This window comes from Ceratotherium simum, chromosome 1, assembly GCF_057802395.1.
Source record: "Ceratotherium simum simum isolate JZ-2026a chromosome 1, ASM5780239v1, whole genome shotgun sequence".
Classification (NCBI taxonomy): domain Eukaryota; kingdom Metazoa; phylum Chordata; class Mammalia; order Perissodactyla; family Rhinocerotidae; genus Ceratotherium; species Ceratotherium simum.
The window spans coordinates 56,249,059-56,271,648 of NC_141900.1; the positions used below are offsets into that span (position 1 = coordinate 56,249,059).

Sequence of the window (22,590 nt, forward strand, 5' to 3'; positions counted from 1 at the left end):
CATGATATTATCATAATCATTTTTCCATCTGTGCTAAATCATGCCTTCAGCACACCACCACCATACTAAATACCTCTTGCCTTAAAAACCCTCACTTTGAGGGGCCGGCCCAGTGGCGTAGTGGTTGGGTTCACATGCTCCACTTAGGTGGCCCAGGGTAGTGGTTGGGTTCACGTGCTCCACTTAGGCGGCCCAGTGTTCGCAGGTTCGGATCCCTGGTGTGGACCTACACACCACTCATCAAGCCATGTTGTGGCAGCGTCCCACATACAAGACTGCCACAGATGTTAGCTCAAAGACAATCTTCCTCAAGCAAAAAAAGGAAGATTGGCAACAGGTGTTAGCTCAGGGCCACTCTTCCTCACCAAAAAAAAAAAAACAACAACAAAAAAAAACAAACACCTGTCACTTTGACAGAGCAACAAAATAATAGTAACATGTTATAATCTGCAAATAAGAATCAATGATTCCATATTCATATAAACAAAGTAAATGGAGAAGGGAAAGCTCTTCCTTAGAGTAAAATTCCAACTAATAAACGTAGGAGAAATAACAATTAGAAAATCACCATTTGGCAGCCACTACAGTAATAATAATTTCAGATAAGAATCATCAATGAATGCTAAAGTTAGTGGAAGTATGATGAGAAACAGGATCTTTACATTGTCTCCCAGTATCTCCACACAAGATTCTTCACACAAAGGAGGAAAGAATAACTTTACATTGGAGAAGCCTGGCAGACATCACCTTAACCAACTGATCAAAGTTAACATCTCCACTATCAGAACAAAATCAACATCCCCCACCTCCTGATGGGGTTTGTTGAGGGAGGATGTCATCACTTCTGTGATATTCCACCAAAAATACATAACCTTACTCTAACCACGGGGAGACATCAGACCCAACCATACTGAAGGACATTCTACAAAATAACTAGCTCATACTCCTGAAAAACAAGAAGGTGATGAAAGACAAACAAAAGACTAAGAAATTGTCCCAGATTAAAAGAAACATCACAACTAAATGCAGTATGTAATCTTGGATTGGATCTGGGATCAGAAAAAGGACATTAGTAGGACAATAGGCAAAATCTGAATAACATCTGTAGATTAAACACTACTGTATCAATGTTCATTTTTTTATTTTGATAATTTTACTATGGTCAATAGAATGTCCTTGCTTTTAGGAAAAACACACTGAAGTATTTAAAGATAAATGGCAGCAGTTCTGCAACTTACTCTCAAATGTTCCAGAAAAATTAGAGTAGTCAAAACTAATATTTGGGGAAACTGGATGAAGAGTATTTAAGTCATCTGTACTGTCTTTGCAACTTTCCCTTAAATTGAAATGAAAAGCTTTTAAAACCCTCCCTTTAAACCACAGCCCTTCCAACTTCCATCCCATTTCTCTGATGTCTTTACAGCAAACTACTTGCAAGCCTATCCACGCTCGCTGTCTCTACATCCTCTCCAGCTATCCATTCTTTCACAAACCCACACCATTCAGGGATTCAGTCCTACTGCTCCATCAAAACTGCACCTGTCAGGATACCAATGATAATGCTGCCAACTCCATCCTCACCCTATTCTACATCACTTGTCATGGCTGATAACTCTTCCTACCTGGAATACTTTTATAACAACTTCCAGGTACTTCTTTCAAGATTCTCCTTCTACCTCATTGGTCTATCCTTGGGCTCTATCACTGGCTTGCCTTCCCCTTGAACCCCTCCTCCTCCTCCTTCATTTACTATCTACTCACTATCTTATCTCCACGTGTCTAACAGGCATCTCAAACATAACCTGACCAAACTGGACTCATTGTCTCCCCTCCACTCATCATGCTGCTCCCACCATCTTGCGCATCACAATGGAAACTTCATCCTTCCAGTTGCTTGAGCCATGAACAGTCAAGGTATCCTTGGTTCCTCCATCACTCCCTACACCCAGTCCCTCCAAATTTTCTGTTGGCTCCATCTTGCAAATAGATTCTAACCATTCCTCACCACTACCACCACCTCAATAGCCCTGGTCTCACCAACACCATCTCTCACCTGTATAATTGTAATTTTCTCCTAACTGGTTTCTCTGATCTCACTCCACTCACCATGGTTTATTCTCAGCCGAGTTCCCTTTTAAAGATAAATCTCATCAGAACTGTCCTTTCTAAAAACACTTGCTTCTATGGCTTCCTCTCATTCCATTCCTACCCACCAGCATGCATGCTCATCTCCCACAGCTCTCCTCCTGCTGCTCTGATTCAGCCACAATGGCCTCCTCATTGATTAGAAAGGCAGTGAGCACGCGAGGGCTTCAGTGCTCCTGGCTTGCTGACCCCTCTGCTTGGGTCATTCTTCCCTGGACACCCACCTGCTCCTCTCACTCCTTTACCTCTCGTAAGCCTCTGCTCATGCAGCACCTTATTGGTGAGGCTTTCCCTAATCATCTGATATGAAATAACCAACCCCGACCCCCTGCCAATTGTCCCCATTCCTCCTTACCCTGTTTTATTCTTCTCCGTAGCCTTTAACATGTCTCACATTATATATTCATTTTGTCCATCTCTCCTCTCTAAATCAGCGCTGTCCAATAGAAATATAACACAAGCTGCAAATGCAAGCCACATACATAATATTAAATTTTCTAGTAGTCACATCAAGTAAAAAGAAATAGGTGAAGTTAATATAAAAATTAGAAAGATATTTTATATTCTTTTTTTAAACTAAGTCTTCAAAATCCAGTGTATATTTTACACATACACCACATCTCAATTTAGACTAGTCATATTTCAATTGCTTGACAGCCACATGTGGCCAGTGGCTGCCCTGGTGGGCAGTGCAGCCCTAGAACCTAAGCTTCCTAAGAGCGAGTTCTTGTGTTCTGTTCACTTCTGTCTCCCAGGGACCTAAAGCAGTACCTGGCATATAGTAAACACCCAAAAATTTCTTGAATGAATCATTTAAAAACTGCTAAGATCCACAACCAGCAAAACAGAACCATTTGAAAAAGAAAACATAACAGCTTTCTCAAACCAGAAAAAATATACAGAATGTAAAAGACTTGGTGAAATATCATGAAAGGTCATTGTATTATAATTCTTAAAGAAAACAAAATTATTATCTAAGACAAGAAAAGTACCTCTCCTGTGATAGGAACGACAGTAGTTATTTTCTAAATTTAACCAACAGTTACTTAGGGCAAGGAAAGCTGGCTGAAATATGTCAGAGGCCGGACCCTTACAAATACAATGAGTCACCACAGCTTCCAGCCTCAAAACGTCTAAATTGTTGAAAGAAACTTGGATGGTGCCCTTAGAGTCAAATTAGATTTCTTTAATGTTTTAGGAATAACAAAAGGTACTGAAGGCTGTTCATTTCCTCAGGCAAGGCTAGTAGTCAACAGTAGGGTTCACTTTGGTTTGAAGAACTTAAAGCCTGACTGTGGGTGCCCAAATGTTTAAACTCACTTCATTTTGCTCATGTGCATTTGTTTTAAGTGCTCCCTAAATATTTATTCTAAATATTTTTATCTTTCATTCACCTAGATTTTTTCCTTTGTGTTTAGTTTCTTACATTTTTTCTTTTGTTTTTTTCTCTTCCCTCACCTGCTTTTTTTTTTTTTTTTTTCCACAAACCGACGTGTGTAAAACTCCCTGTTGAGGCTAACATGCCACAGAGTTGCATAAAATGCTCACATGTTCTTGCCATCTGTTGTGTTATGATGTGAATACATATTCACAGGAATACCTAATCCAAATAATTTCAAACATCACATTAGTGTAGAGCAGCAATTCTCAACATACAGTATGTGGACTGATGAGGGTCCCTGAGACACTTTCAAGAGGTCCAAGAAGTCAAAACTATTTTTATAATACTAAGATGTTATTTGCCTTTTTCACTGTGTTGACATTTGCACTAATGGTGCAAAAACAATGGTGGGTACACTGCTGGCACCTTGGCATGAATCAAGGCAGTGGCACTAAATTGTAGTAGTAGTCTTTGTATTCTTCTTGGGCACTTGCATTAAAATATAATCCAAGTTTCATTTTTAAATGTCTTTGATGAAGCAGTAAAAATTATTAATTTTCTTAAATTACCCTTGAGTACTCATCTTGTTAATATCTCTGCGAAAAAAGGGCAGTACACATAAGGCACTTCTGGTACCTATTTCAATTGTCTGGAGACAAAGCACTATGCAGCTGTTTGAGCTGTGAAACTGAACTAGCCACTCTCTGCATGGAGCACCATTTTTACCTGAAAGAGCTATAGACAAACTATGGTTATTTAAGCTTGAGTATCTGACGGACATTTTCTTAAAACAGAACAAAGTGAGCCAGTCACTTCAAAAAAAAACTAATAGCATTTGTTGCCAATATCTGAATTTGAGCTTTTAAGTAAAACCCAGAGTTTTGGCAAACTTATTTACCACCATGAGCTTTGACAGTTTCCCAGTACTTATGGATAAAAGAACCATTCAAAGTGCAAGAGAGACCAATTGATTTTAACGTTAACAGAGTACAAAAAATTCACTGATGTGATTTCAGATTCCACATTTCAACTAGCCTTTAAAAAACTACCACTTGTCAAGTTTTGGTGTTGGAACAAAAAATATCCACAATTATCTAAAAAGACTATCAAAATATTCCTTGTCCTTTCTGTCTGTGTGAAGCTTTTAGATTTTCTTCATACACTTCAATCAAAACAACGTATCACAACAGATTGAATGCAGAAGTGCTTATGAGTATCCAGCTATCAGGCCAAACATTAAAGAAATTTGCAAAAATGTAAAACAATTCCACTTTTCTAATTTTTATTTTGGTTTTAGAAAGTTTTGTTTTTTTTTTTTACAAAAATCCTATGTTAACTTGTAATGGGTTTATTATAGTCATTCATTAAAAATAATTTTAAAACATTATTCAGTTGGTGGCTAAGGAAGCATATATCAATAAATAGAAACAACAAAAGCTCTTCAGGGGTCCTCAGTTTTTAAGTGTCAAAGGGTCAAAAACAAAATGCTTGAGAACTATTAGAATAGGATATAAAGCCAAAAATCTCCCATTAGCCTCTCCCCTCCTCAATCAGTTCCCTTTTGCAGAGATGACGACTCTTTTTGGTGGGTAAGCTTCCAGATCTTTTTCTATGTTATTTAAAATGCCAGACATGTAGATATGAAAGGTTTTTTTTTTTTTTTTTAAGAGCTATTCCATAACTTAACTTTTCAATTTACTCTTCCCATGTCAGCTCATATAAATCTATATCATTTTGGGCCGGCCCCGTGGCTTGGTGGTTAAGTGCGCGCGCTCCGATGCTGGTGGCCCGGGTTCGGATCCCGGGCGCGCACTGAGGCACCACTTCTCCGTCCATCCTGAGGCCGAGTCCCACATACAGCAACTAGAAGGATGGGCAGCTATGACCTACAACTATCTACTGGGGCTTTGGGGGGAAAAAATAAATAAATAAAATCTTCTAAAAAATTAAAAAATAAATAAATAAATAAATAAATCTATATCATTCTTTATAACTGCTACAAAATATACCACAGTATAGTTTGTTAGAATACGGTACAGTTTCATTAGATGGACATTTAAGTTATTTGCAACTTTCTATTAAACAATATTGCAAAAAAAGATGTCTTTTTACCAAGTATTTCTTTATAATAGAACACTACAAGTGAAACTGCTACTATGGAGAAAGACATTAAACGTGTCTAGAAGTTAGAAATCGTTTAACATTACTTCAAAGTGCTTTTAAGGAAAAAAAAACAAGAGAAGGGGTTCTAGGTATCTTCATCCTTTTCAAAAATCTACCTTCTAAAGCTCAAAAATAGGTAACCGCAAAATGTCCCAGATAGTCAAAGTAAGGCCAGGGGTCCTCTTTGCTTGGAAAGTAGACAATGGTGAAAGTTCCAGATTATCTGTATAAGACAGTAGTTCCTCCCTCCCCTTATCCACGGGGAAAACGTACCAAGAACTTCAGCAGATGCCCGAAACCGTGGATGGTACTAAACCCTATATATACTATGTTTTTTCCTATACATACACACCTATGATAAAGTTTAATTTATAAATAAGGCATGGGCCGGCCCAGTGGCTTAGCGGTTAAGTGCGCGCGCTCCGCTGCTGGCAGCCCAGGTTCGGATCCCGGGCGTGCACGGATGCACTGCTTCTCCGGCCATGCTGAGGCCGCGTCCCACATACAGCAACTAGAAGGATGTGCAGCTATGACATACAACTATCTACTGGGGCTTTGGAGGGAAAAAATAAATAAATAAAATCTATAAATAAGGCACAGTAAGAGATTAACAACAACTTCTCTTTGGCACATCCAAGTTGCCAGCATCACTACTTTTGCACTTTGGGGCAACATTAAGTAAAATAAGGGTTACCTGAACACAAGCACTGAGAAACCACAACAGTAGATCTGATAACCAAGATGGCTACTAAGTGACTACCAGGCAGGTAGCATGTACAGCGTGGATATGCTGGACAAAGGGATGATTCATGTCCTGTGCAGGAGGGAGCAGGAGAGCGAGAGGTTTCATCATGCTACTCAGAACAGCATGCCATTTAAAATTTATGAATCGTTTATTTCTGGAATTTTTCATTTAATATTTTCAGACGATGGTTGACTGTGGGTAACAAACTATGGAAAGCAAAACCATGCATAAGGGGGATCTACTGTACCTGTTAACGTAATGGGTGATATAATAAAACCTAAAAGTTTATCTGCCTGTGTTATGGACTCCTACCCAGGGACCTTTTTACCAAGTCGTGCCTGGTGATTTGGAGCTCTTTTACCACATTGTTGATTAAAACTATGCTTGCAGACTGCACTAAACCATGAGGACTGGGTTGTTTTCCAAGATACTTGGTTGAAGGGTATTCATATTTTAAGTTCTAACAGATACTGCCAAATAACATGCCAAGAAATCTTCACCAATTTACTCTCTAGCTGTGTGAGGACACATTCCTCCACACAGCTGCCAACAAAGATATTATCAATCTTGTTCATTTTTCCCAACCTGACAGGCAAAAAAATGCCATTTAAATTGGCATTTCCCTAATAACTAGTAAGATTGGTTATCTTTTCCTAAGTAGATGGGCTTTTCAGATATCCCCTTCTGAACTGCCATTTCTTATCCTTTGTACATTTTGGTACTATGTTGTCTACCTCTTTGAAATTAACAGGAGTTCTTTATCTTCTGGGTTTTTTTTTTTTTTTTAACAATATGATCTCTCAAGATAATTTCACAACTAGACACATTTTAGGGATACTAAGACCTACACATTAGACAAAGTACAAATTCTTAATTCACAACACATAACTCATATTCTACAAAGAAAAAAGAAACATTTCTATGTATGAGTATATATGAAACACAAACTATGGGATTATGCAGGACTAGATATACCCATCTCTTATTTTCAATTGCCACATATAAATACAGAAGCTTATTAATATGAGACAATACCACTTAGGTGTCAGATACTTCAAGAAGTCCTTTACAAACATCATATAATTTCCAACAACATTGTGCAATAATAGCTTTTATTGCGCCTATTTATAGATAAACCGAGAGGCTCAGAGAGTTGAATCTGTTTGCCCAGGATCTCAAAACTGAGCAAGGATTCTCACTGAGGTCTGTGTGATCCCAAGCAAGATGTCACCGGCATTCCCCACCACTGTGTTATACCGCTGCCCCTAATTTTGCTCAGTTAATATAAGTGTCTATTTCATTCTTCTCCAAAGGTTCATTACATCACTTGAGATGCCTTAATAAGAATCAAACAGGGCCGGCCCCGTGGCTTAGCGGTTAAGTGCGTGCGCTCTGCTGCTGGCGGCCTGGGTTCGGACCCCGGGCGCCCACCGACGCACCGCTTCTCCGGCCATGCTGAGGCTGCATCCCACATACAGCAACTAGAAGCATGTGCAGCTATGACATACAACTATCTACTGGGGCTTTGGGGGAAAATAAATAAATAAATAAAAATTAAAAATTAAATAAATAAATAAATAAATAAGAATCAAACAGAGGCCGGCCCGGTGGCACAGCAGTTAAGTGCACGTGCTCCACTTTGCTGGCCTGGGGTTCACAGGTTCGGATCCCAGGCACGCACCGACGCACCTCTTGCCAAGCCATGCTGTGGTGGCATCCCATATAGAGTAGAGGAGGATGGGCACAGATATTAGCCCAGGGCCAATCTTCCTCAGCAAAAAGAGGAGGATTGGTGACAGATGTTAGCTCAGGGCTGATCTTCCTCACACATACACACAAAAAGAATCAAACAATACCAGATGCTTTAATCATCACCACTGATGATTGTCTTGTCATAGCTGACCTTAAAAAAATAACATAGGCTTAGTCAGCCTTACTACAGGGTTCCTAGTAATATCATGACTTACCCTAATCACCCTGTCAGAGGGTATCCTAAGATCAGCTCTAAACACCATGGAACGTTTTGGGGTACAACCGTTCCCATGAAGCACTTAAGAGGTAAAAGCATTTCAACATGATCTCTGGTGAGTAGATCCCAAAATTAACCTAGGCATCAAGTCTTGCATGATAATGCCAAATAACATCTGCTAAATGGCATTAAACTAAACTGACTGAGCCCCTAAAGTTAAACACACGAAAAATCAGAAATAATATAGTCATTCCTCAAGCACACAGGCTGCTCTTGCCATCCCTCTAGGCTCAGCCTCAACTACCATCCTGCCTCACACTTGAGCCTCTCTAATCCCAAACAGCTTGTAGATTCCCCACACACACCAGGATATTTCACACTTACATGCCTTGGCTCCTGCTGTCCCTTCTGCCTTTTCCATCCCCTTTGTACATGGGTAGACTCAGTCTGCCTTCACATCTCCCTCTGAACCTATCCCTGGCTGGCTGTACCAACATGCAGCTAAGCCTAATGTCCCTCCTGTATTCCTAGGGCACACCATATATACCCCATGACATATTTATAACTTCTCTTCACCTGCAGAGATATTAATCCACCTTTAGGATCACTGCCACAATGAGCCACTGATAGTGTTGAAGATAAAAACATCACCCACGATTCAGACAGAACAAAGTGAAAGCCACTGTACTCCATGTATTATTTTTCTTCAGAACAATTATCTTATTCTTCTTTCTAGTCCATGAAACCTAGCATGGAACTGACTATGAGCATAAGTGCTCAATCTATGCTTATTAAACTAAAAATTTATATAGGCCACAGGGAATGAATTCATTTCTTTTTATTTATTTATTTATTTTTTTTTTGATGAGGAAGATCAGCCCTGTGCTAACATCTGCCAACCCTCCTCTTTTTTTTTGCTGAGGAAGACTGGCCCTGGGCTAAGATCCGTGCCCATCTTCCTCCACTTTACATGGGACGCCGCCACAGCATGGCTTGTCAAGCAGTGTGCGCCCGGGATCCGAACCAGCGAACCCCGGGCCGCCACAGCTGAGCACGCACACCCAACTGCTTGAGCCACCGGGCCAGCCCCAAGAAATGAATTCATTTCTGAAACTCAAAAAATGCGGAAATAGGTAAACGAGCACACAAAACATATGGAAATTAAATTTTTCAGCCACAATTATCTCTCCAAAGAAAAAGCAAGAGAGTCTCCATTTTTGCAAGAACAGCTGACTTTTTAAAAGACAGGTATTTGGGTCATGAGGAAGAACTCAATCACTTCTTAAACAGTTTTAACATCACAGCTTTTTTTAAATTAAACTCTCCAATCATCACCTGCCCAGCTAGAGTGGCAAGCTGAGAACCACTTGTTTTGGGAACTAATTTTTAATCAAATTTCTCTGCAAAATATGATTTAGTAATGTTCCCACTGCAAGAAAATGTTAGTTTCTGAGATACGCTCCAAAACTCCAAGTGCTAAGTATGGGAGAACATAAGCCCTAGGTATTTGAGCTATCAGTTATCAGAACTTAATTTTTATAGCTTTTGACTTAATTTTTAAATACAAGGGGCACAAATGAATAGGGACCTAGACTTGTCAGAGTCAGTGCAACATCCACAGTAGAAAGAAGAAAGCTGTTCCTAGAATGATGTAGTCCACGCTTGAAAACACCGTTTTTAATCCAACTGTCTCACTGCACACTTCAACAGCTCTCTAAGTTGTCAAATTATGACTAATCATGTCAATATAAGTAAACTCAGTGTTTGGGGCATAGCACTTGCAAATTTTAATGTGCATGTCTTTTGACATAGCAATTCCCAGTCTAAGAATTTACCTTATAAAAATATCCAACCAAGAATCCCATGACATATATACAAATATACTCAACCGAAATTACCATGAAAAGAACGGTTAAATTGTTGCACACCTAGGCTGAACAGTGCAACTATTAATTTCAAAAGAGTGAACTATTTGTACCTCCACCAAAGATTCTTCAGGATACATTATTTAGTAAAAGCACAACAAACAATATGATTTGATTATTAAATTAAAAAGTGTTTGCGGATATGCATAGAAGAATTTCTGGAAAATAACATACCAAGTTACCAGCTGTAAGACCTGGCAAATACTTGGGGAAAGGGAGGATTAAAAAGCAAGTATTTTGGGGCCAGCCTGGTGGCGTAGCGGTTAAGTGCACGTGCTCCGCTGCGGCAGCCTGGGGTTCGCAGGTTTGGATCCCGGGCGGGCAGCAACACACCGCTTGTTGGGCCATGCTGTAGCGGCACCCCATATAAAGTAGAGGAAGATGGGCAGGGATGTTAGCCCAGGGCCAATCTTCCTCAGCAAAAAGAGGAGGACTGGCATCAGATGTTAGCTCAGGGCTAATCTTCCTCACCAAAAAAAAAAAAAAAAAAGCAAGTATTTTCATATTTTACTTCATGTATTTTAAATCAATACAAATGTATACATATTTAAAATTCATCAAGCTGTTTACTTAGTATTTATATACTCTATTGTATCTAGATTATATATACCTTAATTTAAAAAAGGTAATATATGCTGAATGAAAATAAAAACAAAAAGATATCACCCATAGATTTCTACTTATGGGTCCATATCCCAAAACAGAACAAAGATTTTCCATATTTCTGTTGTCACCACCAAATATAACATACACCCTTTGCATTTGAATCTCAAGGGGAAAAATACAACAGCTGCCAATGGAGTGACCACTGGGTGATACCGTATTGATGCTTTACACACATTGTCCCCAGGACTCTATGAGGCATCATTTCCATTCTAATCCCTCCAGACCTCAATTTCTTCCTTCTTAAACAACATCGTGCATTTAGAAAGTGGAGTTGGGATTCAAACCCACAAATAAGACCTCATATTCTTCTGCCTATACCCTTCAGTTCAACAAGGGCACATCAGGCAAGCCTCAGGGCTTCTAATCAAGAGGTTTCAGCACAATTTCTCCCTCCTACTCTCTCCTAATCCTTAACAATATTCCACCTTTAAGAGACTCCCTTCTGCAAGCCAGGATCCTACTAAACTTGGTAACAAGCTGGGACAACCAGACACCATGGACTCCACTCCAGACACCTCTACCTCTTTTGCATCTAAAACACATCCCATGAATCACAATCATCTGCCTGAGATAAAGCCATGGATGGCACCTACCTCCTCATGCCCTCTGTTCTGCTCTCATATCTCCTTAGGCCCCTCCCACTTCTCTGGAATTCATTTATATTAAGATGAAGCTGCTAAAAATTACCTTGAAGGAAAGAGTAATCTCACTTTCTATCTTGAAACAGGATGTCCACATATTTTTATTTTATAGTAAGTCCCGATTCCAGACTACCTGTACCTATCGTTTTCCTACAGGAAGACAATAAATCAATCCTTCAAAGAAGCCAAACAAGATTTCTTTTTTCTTCAGAGAAAGCAAGAAACAGGACATCTCTGCTCCAACTTGCCACTGCAAACATGATCGGGCGGCTGCGTAAGCTACTTTGAGGATTTGACAACTTAAATGGGAGGAATGAAAGCAGGGCAGAGTCACAGGACCTGGAAACGGGTTCCACTAAATCACCTGCAGTGCCTTGGACAAGTCACTTCTTCTCCCAGGGATTTATGGAGAATCCTTTGGTAAAGCAACTAATACCACTAAACAAATCTATTGTGCTACCTCATTTTATTAGTTTTCCTTTCTTAAAATAATAGGTGTTTAACACATTCTGAAAGTAGTACTCTGTTGATCAAAGGACTTGCACAGACAAAGTCTTAAAAAGTTATTCAGACCAAGTCATCTGTCTCAAAATCAACTGATCTAACACATCACCTAGTTTTGGTGACAACTGTGGCCAAAGACAGAATTCATAATTTGAGGAGAAAGCTACATTACCAAGGACCAGATTTTTAAATATATAAAAATGAGGGAATTTAGGGTACTTACAAAAGCTTTCTCGTATTTCTTATAGCTAAAACTTTATAAATAAAATGGAAAGAATGCTTTACATATTCTGGCATCCTAAAATAACAAAGTAATTAAAGTATTTTAAACCTAGCCCATGATATTTGTAAATGTTTTGGCCAATAATTTCATCCTTTGCTTGTCAAGTCAACAAATATTTAGACAACTACATTGAAGCACTGGACTTCATCTACACAGTTTTGGAAACTAAGACAGCTTCAGAGGATTTTCCAAATATATATTAATAAAAAGAAGAATGGGTTGTCCATAAAAAAGTGAGCTCACAGTCACCAGAAGTATTGAAACAGATGCCAGAGAGTAGGTCAACTGTCACAAACAAGTCTTGTCCATTGGGCAAGAGGATCTACTAAACTTAGGAGACTTTTCCATCTCTAGCAGGTTATAAATAGAACAAGCTCATAGAAGTTTCTGGAAAATAAGAAAATGAACTAAGATCCTAATAAACAAATTCTGGAAGAAAGTCTATATTCCACCTTGCTCCAAAATTTATACACCACTCTCCATCTATTCACAGCAAAGCCAGAAGGCTGAGACTTAACACCACGCCCACGTACTAACCCATCCATCTAAATCAAAAACTCTCAGTGGTATTCTATACAGTTGATTATACCTTCCTTCTCCACAGGCTTTCTTCACTTATCTCCCAGAAACACTTCACTCTGCTTGCTTTCCTCTACCTCACTGGCCTTCCTCATTCTCCTTTCCTGGTCCCTCTTTCCTCCTAGAGCCCCAGGCTCAGTTCCTTGGTGATCTTGTCCCATTCCATGATTTCAAATACCACAAGCTAATGAAGCCTCTAATTTTCACCTCCACTTCTCACCTTCCCGTGAGCTCCAGATTGATATATCCAGCTACCTACTCAACCTCTTCATTTAAATTGCTAATTTCTAATAAGTATTAAAAACATAATATGCCAAAAGTAAATAAAGCTCCCGATTTCCACCCAAGAATCTGTTCCTCCCCCAGTACTCTCCATTTTGGTAAATGGCATCACCTTCCACCCAGTTTTTCTCACCAAAAAATTTTCTTGTCATCCTTTACTCTTCTCATACCCCTCATCTAATCCATCAGCAAATCTTATCGGCTCTTCCTCAGAAATATACAGAGACTGACCACTACTCATCACCTCCAAAGCTAATACCATCACCTCCTGCTAGGATATAAGGATTAGCTCCCCATTTCTAGTGCTAAATGTGATTTTCAGATATTTTACATTCCAAGCATACGTTTGAAGCCACTACTCCTCCCTGTCTCCAATTCATCTACAAAGATGGCCACCATCAATTCCTCCTCTCTGTATATGCATCTCGCTCTACCATTAAGAGATACAGTCTATTTTCTGGACAAAGACAACTACCGTATGATTTCACTCATATGTGGAAGATAAAAACACACACACACACACACACACACACACACAAACACATAGATACAGAGAACAGACTGGTGGTTACCAGACGGGAAGTGGGTGGGAGAAGGGCCAAAGGGGTAAAGGGGCACATTTGTACAGTGACAGATGGCAACTAAACTTTGGGTGGTGAACATGATGCAGTCAATACAGAAGTCGAAATATAATGGTGTACACCTGAAATTTATATAATGTTATAAACCAATCTTACCTCAATAAAAAAGAATAATAATAAATTTTACAATGTTATAAACCAATGTTACTGCAATAAACAAAAAATTAAAAAAAAAAAAAGAATGCTATGAATGTCAAAAAAAAAAAAAAAAAGAGATACAGTCTATTTCCACATCCCCTTTGAATCCGTGCTCTGTGCTGCTCTTGTGACTCGCCTTGATCAACAGAATGGGATTAGAATAATATGCCAACTCTGGACCTAGCCTTTAAGGGGCCTAGCATCTTCTGCTTTCAGTTGGGGTAGCCAGCCAGGGGCTACTACTGAGTGATAAGATACCATGTGGAGAAAGTTCACGTAGACATGCACCAAGAGGCCAGACATGGGAGTGAAGCCTTCTTGGACCTTTTAGCCCAGCTTAGTAAATGTCCGAAAACAATACCATGTGGAAGAAAACCAACCACCTAGCAGACCTATAGAATCATGAGGAAGAACAAGCTGTTTTGAGCCACAAGTTTTGGGGTGATTGTTACGCAGCAATAGATCACAATGAATCAACTGAAACGCCATGATCACAATGGAATCAACTTCCTAAACAACTAAGTGATAATGCCATATATTCTAAGGACTTAAGCCTCTTTCAGCTTATAGTTCCACTAGCTTCCTCAAAGAATACTTCTTTAATAATTTCAAACTATTTCCTAATCAAGTTTAATGGTTTCAGGATAATTCTTAAAATACATAATTTATGTACTATGTATTCCTCTTCAGGGTAACAAAATCTACATACTATATTAATTTTATAACTGAGTTTGTTTACCAATACTGAACATTTGCCAAACAGCAATTTCAGACCATAATAAATTACACCCTCAATTTTAATAGAGCACTGAAAACTATGTTTGCCACCAGCTTTCAAGCAAAACCTTGGCAGTCCAAACCAATTTTTAAACATCAGATTTATGGGGCAGAGATCCTAACTAAAAACACCAATTCTATCCCTCAGTCACTGCTACCACACTGCCACCTCCTGTCTTATGACTCTGGAAGCTTGAATCAGAGGCAACAGTCGATAAAGGAAACTTGGCTAAGAATAGCACAGCCTCTCTCCTTCCTCCCAGACCAAACCAACCACCAGAGTTACTACATGGATAATTCATACCTTTCAAAAATTAGTTACCGCTAGAAAAGTTGCTGTCTGAATGCTGCTAAAGACAATTACAGTGGAGTTACTTCAAGTGTATATCAAGGCGGCTCAACAGCTTTACTTTAATACAAAATCCCAGACCTGTAACAACACATTAACTGCAGTGGTGTGGCTCATAAAAGGATTTCAAACTATGGCAAAGATCATTTCCCTCTTGCTGGCTGCCTGAAAGAGGTGCATATGCAAAAGCAACTGAGCTACCATACTCAGAAAAAAAATACAAATTGCTTACAGCAAAAACCCCAGATCTCTGTAATTCCAAGATACTTTTAAGCCGTAGCTGATAACTCATTTCTTTCAAGCAGAATGGCAAAAAATCAGAACAAAATGTGCCCCTTGTTAGTTTATTATAATGGCATTTGGCATGTACAGAGAATGTAAGTGATCACACAAAATCAAAAGGAAAGCCAGAAACAGAAGCCAAGATTCTCAATTCCCGCTGGCTCCAGGCACATGTCATGTTTCCATAAAGTCTTCCTTGATACTGTGGACAGCCACACAGAAGCTACTTAACAACATTTGTTTATTTTATTTTTTAATTCTAACAAGGCCAAAGTAAGAAACCTTTTAAACTCTCTCAAACTGTACTGAGAAAACAATATGAAATCAAGAAAAATCTCATTGGCTACAACCACTTAAGCAGTCATGCATTACTGATCTTAAACTGAGCTCTCCAAAGATAACCCTGCTCTTTACCACAGAGGGTAAAAGAACCCTGTTCTTCAACCTTTAACAGGGTTCAAGAACCCTGTTCTTTACCAGCCATGAGTTTCCTAACATTTACAACCTCAAGTCTCTGCATGTGTGAAACATCTTCCTAATTCACAAGATTCACTGGAACCACACTGATAAACATTCAGACCTACGTTTAAATGTTCAGCATTAAAAAAAGCTTTTGTTGTCCTGAGACAAGAAAGTCATATACCCTGGCTAATGGGCACATTGCTGGTCACTGCACCATCCTATTCTATACTTAACAGCTATTAAAATGCAGCACTAGCATTTAAATAGCCATTTAAGGTAAGATACATTTAAAACCCTGTAACTTTGATGCATGCTTTGTTTATCCAATTTACATGTTAAACGCAAGATTCTAATATGGAAATAAGTTGTTCACTTAATTTTTTTTTTATGGAAACAAAAAGACTTTTGAGCTTAGGCACCACAGTCTGTTTTAACAGATCCTTCCTGGAAAAATATTAACAACTATAATATCCTATTTTTTTTCCTTTATTCAAATATATTTTTAGATACATATTATCCTAATCAATGCTAACAGTTAAATCATGAGGAAGTTTAAACCATAAAAAAGTGAAAATATGAAAAATTTCCATAACTTAAAGAAAGTAATGGCAAATGAACTACAACCACCATCCTCTCAATTCCCCAGTGTCAGCGACTTTCTCGTTCCCTCTCCCACGCCCAATAGCCCACAACATAACAAAAAAAGGAAATCAGTGCTATTTACATAATCACATAGGGGCACATACAAGATCCAACCAAGCTCAGCTACAGTCTTCTAAAGTCACAATTTTCACACCCACCCTTACCCCCAACGGGGCAGGGTGAGGCGGGGAAAGCGTGAATTTTTTTAAGCTTATACCTCGGAGTGAAGCCAAGTCTTCATGTGCTGTATCTTGTATATTTGGAACAGAAAGTGCAACACTATCCCAGATATTCAATACAATCCTCTCTTCATTCTGGACACAGGAGACCTCAAGCTCTGCGGAGCACTGCTATAATCTTCCCCATCTGAGGGGTATCTGAATGCAGAAAAGCAACATTCCTTCCACATTCCCTTGCGACTTCGGTAATCAGGAGCTAAGCTTGGTCTGAACCAAACTCAACAATGCCCCTTCCTGAACGAGTCACCCGCCCAGCTCTGCTCCCAGAGTTGGGCCAGCCTGCCAAGCATCAAATCTCCTCCTGGGCCTGTTCTACTGTTTAGTCGCTACAAGCCCATTCATCCATCTCAGAGTGCTGCCATAAGCATTCTTGTGCCATAAGCACCAGGCTCCCAACATGCCTTGCACAGCAGGTATAAAGGTCATTGCTGCATATGTGGGTGTGCCTGTCTCAGATGCCCACATGATGATGGGATGGAATGCAATGACTGCTAAGCACAAAGAACTCCACCCAAGTCCAGCAGCCTCACTTGGCAAGGACTGGTCTGCAGCATTCAACTCACTGTCACCAGTACCACCTCTTGACCTTCCTATAGGTGCTGGGCACCTGGGATCACCAGGGTGCCTTCTCTGCCCTCTCCCCAAACCTACTCAGACAGTGGAACTACCCAGATAAGGCAAACTGTATCATACATAGCTCCAAAGTTCAGTTAAAATAAAATTGTAATATAGATTTCCAGCAAATTTTCCTGGGCAGAGAAAGAAAGCTCTACTTTTGCTTTTAGCCATTTCAATACAAGCAAAGGACTTACTTGATTGCTCTCTAAATCAGTAAAAAGTTGTCTCCAATGTACTCATTCCTGTTTACTTTGCTAGTAAAATAGTATCATTTAAAATGCTGAGCATTTTAACGCTAGTGAAAATCAGCTAGAAAATTTAATCTACACTGTTAATAAACTGAAAAGGCTTCCATTGATAAATACTTGCTGACACCGGTAACATTTTACCTTATGTGCTTTCCTAAAGAGGAACTCTCCTTCCTTATAAGTAACAAGTAACTAAGCATGTTTTTAGGTTGGGCAAAAGCCTTTAAAAATAAAACAGGCAGTGATTACCAGATAATGTTTTTAATTTAATTACCTACACATGGGGAGAAATTCACACCAGCTTGCAAAGGAAAAATCAGGAGAGTAAGGCAAAGTAATCTGCATGTACATGCAGGTCAATGAATTGTATCTGAAAAGCGCAAGACATTCAATGTTTACATTTAGGAATTTTCAAGTGTTAAAATGCCAGTCCTTCAACACAACCATTTGCTTATTTTTTTATTCAACATCTGAAGAAAATTAAGACACACTGGCTAAACATGAAACCAATTAGGATTTGCAGAATGTGCTTACATTTTCACCCCTAGGTAAACAATTTAGACCATGCCCTGAAACTTTTTTAAGGAGATATGACTTCTCAATTTTTCAATTCTTATTAAACTGAGATCAATTTAGATACTTTTCAGTACACATTCTATTATTTTAGAAGCTTTTAAAAAAGAATTCCATTCTACTATATGAAATAACTTGACCCCTACCAAAATTCCCAGCTAGAACTAAATCTACCTGGTTACACAAGTCCCTTTCCAACTATCCTAATGAAAAGTACACGAACAAGAGAAATCTACAAAAATCCAAACCAGCTTGCTAACAAAAACATGATTCGCGAAAATGTTTTATCTGAAGAGAGCTCAATCTAGAAACAGGCATATGATGACATTTTGTGTAGCCATCTCTCTCTGCACAGCACCAGGGAAATGCACAGCAAACCCCTCCTGCCCTCCAGCACACACACTCTCACCAATAGCTAACCAAACCCACGCAGCCTTAGTTTAAATTAACTTCCAGCTTATTGCTTGGCCCAGCTTGGGAGTGGGGGAGGGGAGGGGTAAAGACAGAAACCCTAGCCCCACCTTGCAAAACCTAGAAAGGTATAGGCCAACCCCAGCCCCACTGAGAGGGAGCAGTGCCTTTCCAGTTAGAGTAACAAAGCCGGGATCCGGCCTGTTCTTGAGTAAGGAGACATTTCTCCAAAATACTCCCGAGGTTAAAACACAGTCTCCAAACATTCTATAAAGTGACACACTACACATGCTCTCCGAAAAGTACAATTCCCCGGCTTAAGTGGCACAAATCAGCGTTCACGATCTCTTGGTGGTTATTTGTAACCAAAAATATTTTCAGGGGCAGTGGGGTGGGGTTGGGGGGAGCGGGAGACCAAGGCGCATTACCAGAAACCTGTACAAACTCTGGAGTGACTGAAAGGCGCTTCTGGGCAGGAGAAGCCCAGGCGTTCACTCACGTGTTCCAATCCCGGCTATCGAGCTAACAGGGTAAAGGCAAATTCCTCTCCTCTCAGATGTGCGGATGGCCTCCCAGGCCTCTCAGACTCGTCGCCGCCAACTCGGGACAGAGAAGGAAAGACACGCCACCCCCGCGCGTGTCTGCAGCTGCTTTCGCCTATCCCGTACTTATAGGAGTGGAAGGGGGTTACGCATTGCTTCCAAATTCCTACAGATTCCCAAAAACTGCCCTCTGAGACTTTGATTTCCTGTTGTAGCAACTTAACCTACTCTGCCGGATAACATTTAGCTATGAGAGCTTCCTTGAGCGACTTGCATACCAATAACAACAATCCAGTGGCAGGGGCCACAGACAAGCCTTCCATTTCTTTGCAGTATTACCAACACACACACACAGACACCTGCCATAAACTTAAGTGCAAGAGAAAAAGACGAGAAACGCCAAGCCATACAGAAACCCAATAAGCATAAGAGGAAAAGACGTCATTTTCAGCTGTGTTGGGTCTTTTCTCCCAATAGACTGAGAACAGAATCAATGAGAACATAATAAATAAGCTCACCTCTGCCTTTTTGGGACCGAGTGCTCAACTTCTATGAGTTTCCCGTGCAGTTCCACTTTACCTGCGAATACACAAGAGGTGGAAGACTGTTGGCCGAGTTTAGCGGCTCTCCCGGCCCAAAAGACCCGCACAGCCTAAGCAGCGACACAAGTGGCCTCCAGAGACCCCGAACAGCATCCGGACGCGGCTCGAGGCCGAGACAGAAGCCCGGCACCTCACGGGTGGGAAGCAGACACCCTCAGGGCTGTGTGTGTGCAACTTACAGATCGGTGGGGAGGGGGATCAATGGGCGGACCCACTCCTTGGCAACATTCTACCGCCCCCCCGGCCTCCCCCGCCCACCTCTGGGGGTCGCCCAACCCCACGACAACACCCGCAGGACGTACGCTGCCCCTCTGCCCACCTCCCCGGGCCTTCCCATAAGACAGACCCTAGGGAAGGGGCTACGGTGCCTTTCTTCAGGTGGGGACGCCCGGGCCCTTCTCCCAGGTTCAAGCCGGCCGGGACCAGAGTGGCGGGAAAGGCTCGAGGACCGCAGGGTAGGCGCAGGAAGAGCGAGCGCCCCGAGACATCTGAGCACAAACTACGCCCGAAAGGCACGGGGCTCCTGGAGGGCCCCCGAGCGCAGCTTTCCCCGCCCCAGCCCACCGCTCCGCCACGCACCGGCCCCCGCCCTCGCCGAGCGCGCCCCGCCACCCCCGGAGGCCGCAGCCTGTGGCCCGGGCGCGGAGAGCGGCGGGCCGCCCGGCACCGCAGCTGGGCTCCCTCCCCGGCGACCGCCGGCCGCCCCCGCCCTCCTGCCCCTCTCGCTCGTCCGACGCGGGGAGGTAGAAGGAGGAACCCAGGTCGCACTCGCCGCCTCCAGCCGGGTGGAGAGGAAGCGCGGGGCCGCCTGCGCGAGGCACCGGCCCGCGGCCTCCCTCCGCAGCGGGGTCGAGGCCACTCCGCGTTCTCCCACTGCCGGGGGCTGAGGCGGGCGGCGGGCAGCAAACCCCACGGCATCAGTAACGAGCAGAGAGAGGAAGGGAGGAGGAGGGAGAAGCCGGCGTTCGCGCCCGGCCCCCAAGGCCCGGCGTGCCGGAGCCTGGAGCATTCGCCCGGGCCCAGGCGGGGCGCGGGGCGAGCGCGGAGGAGCCGGCGCCGGCGCTTTCTGACAGCGCGTCGGCCCTTAGCCCGCAAACGCGCTGGGAGGGGAGCCGCGGGGGGCCGGGTCGAGCCCACGCTGAGGAAAGCGCCCGGACCCACGCCGGTGCGCGCCCGGGCCTCGCCCCCTCTCCGGGCCTCGGGCCCTGTGTGGACGCCCCGGCGGCAGCCGCGGGCCTGGCTCCCGGCCCCCGACCCCGGCAGGCCCGGGCGGCGCAGGGCTGGGGCAGGCGCCCCGCGGGGCCAGGCCGGGGCCCACCTGAAAGCGCCTCGATGGCCTTGAGGGCCCAGCTCTCGTCCGGACAGTCCACGAACGCGTAGCCCGTCTTCACCAGGAAGGGTCCCGACACCGGGATCTTGGCGTCCTTGAAGATACTTTCTAGGTCCGAGGGGACGGCGTTCTCGCTGAGGTTTCCAATATACAGTTTGTTCATTGTGAAGAGCGGTTGTTTAAAAAAATTGAGAGAAACGAAAAATTAAAACCACCCACAGTGATGGATGGATCCGGCGGGTTTTGTTCCCCTCGTCTTCTCGCCGCTAAAATACCCAAACACAGTCAGAACCAGGACAAGAACGAGGAGCGAAAAATCAGATCCAAGGGTTCTTGTTTTTCCTTCTCTAGATATAAAAAAAAAAAGAAAAGAAAAAGCCTTGCTACAACCCAAACGCATCAACGAGTCTTCCTAACTCTGAGGAGGAGGCGGGATTATCGAGAAAAAGGAGGAGAGGAGAGGGGGGTCAACTACTTTTTGTCTCTTCCTCCCCAACCCCGTTGGCATCGGCCAGCGGACGGTGAAAATATCACACTACGTGAGGGCAGGCACCGCCTCCCCATAAAAAACCCCGAAGGGTGACTGGCAGGAGCGAGGGGAGGAGGGGTGGAGGGAGGAAGGCGCAGGAGGCGGAAAAAATCCGCTCCGAGTGTCCGGCTTTTTGAATAAGCCACGTGTTCAAACTACAAATCAACGTCTCACGTGAGGAATCCCAGCTCCTCAATTAGAGGGGGTTTCGAGGGAAAAAAGAGCCAGCGAGAGGAGGAAGAGGGGGAGGGGAAATGAGATTGGGCGAGGGACCCTGAGAAGGGAAGGAGGAAGAGGGCAAAAAAATACTAAAGGAGCCGCAGCCGGGGCGCAGAGGGGAGCGCGGCTCTGGGAGCTGATTGTCACAACAGAGTTTAGAAAGGGTTATCTGGTCGGGGCGGATCCTGAGGGGGAGGGGAGGAAAAGGGGAGGAATATTGATTTTTTTTTTTTTTTAACGAGATAGGGGTAGGGGTGCTAACTAGGCAATTTCTCAGCTCTAGTTACCGGACTTTTAAATACGTATTCGATTTTTTAAAATAGGTAATTAACAAAACCAAGGAGTCACAATTCCGAACTCCCCTTGTGGCTTTGATGACATTAGAAGTGTAACCTCGGCAAAGCCGCGAGCACGTTTCCAGGGCTTGCAGGGGCGGAAACGCAGCGAGGGGGTGGGGTGCGGTGGGTGGGGGCGGGAGAAGCGGCAGAGGCGCCCCACCCTGTGCACCCTTCACGGGCCCGGGCCCCGGGGAAGTGGGGCGGCCCCGAGCCGGGCGGTGGGGGATGGGAGCCCGCGGCGTCCTGGGCGGGTGTCTGGGCGACACCTCCTCCGCCTCCGCCTGCGCTCGCGGTGGCTCTCGGCTTCGCGTTTGCCATTGGTTGCTCGATTCAGACAAGGCTCTGGGATAAATGAGGCCGGGGGCGG

General features: G+C 42.8%; 1 protein-coding gene across 6 annotated transcripts in view; it reads right to left on the minus strand.

The window, feature by feature from the left end:
* IGF2BP3 (insulin like growth factor 2 mRNA binding protein 3) overlaps positions 1 to 21,956 on the minus strand; it is a 145,728-nt gene extending 123,772 nt beyond the window's left edge. The window contains exons 1-2 of one of the 6 annotated variants that reach the window (XR_015551626.1): positions 21,126 to 21,954; positions 19,724 to 19,784 (exon numbers count right to left, since the gene is read on the minus strand). Coding sequence is in view for 5 of the 6 variants with exons in the window: in XM_087428890.1 (XP_087285016.1) it covers positions 19,724 to 19,784; positions 21,126 to 21,300 (236 nt within the window). In the remaining variant the exon portion in view is untranslated. The other 5 variants (XM_087428890.1, XM_004418921.3, XM_087428902.1 and 2 more) reach the window with 5 other exon arrangements.
* Positions 21,957 to 22,590: the final 634 nt, after the last annotated feature.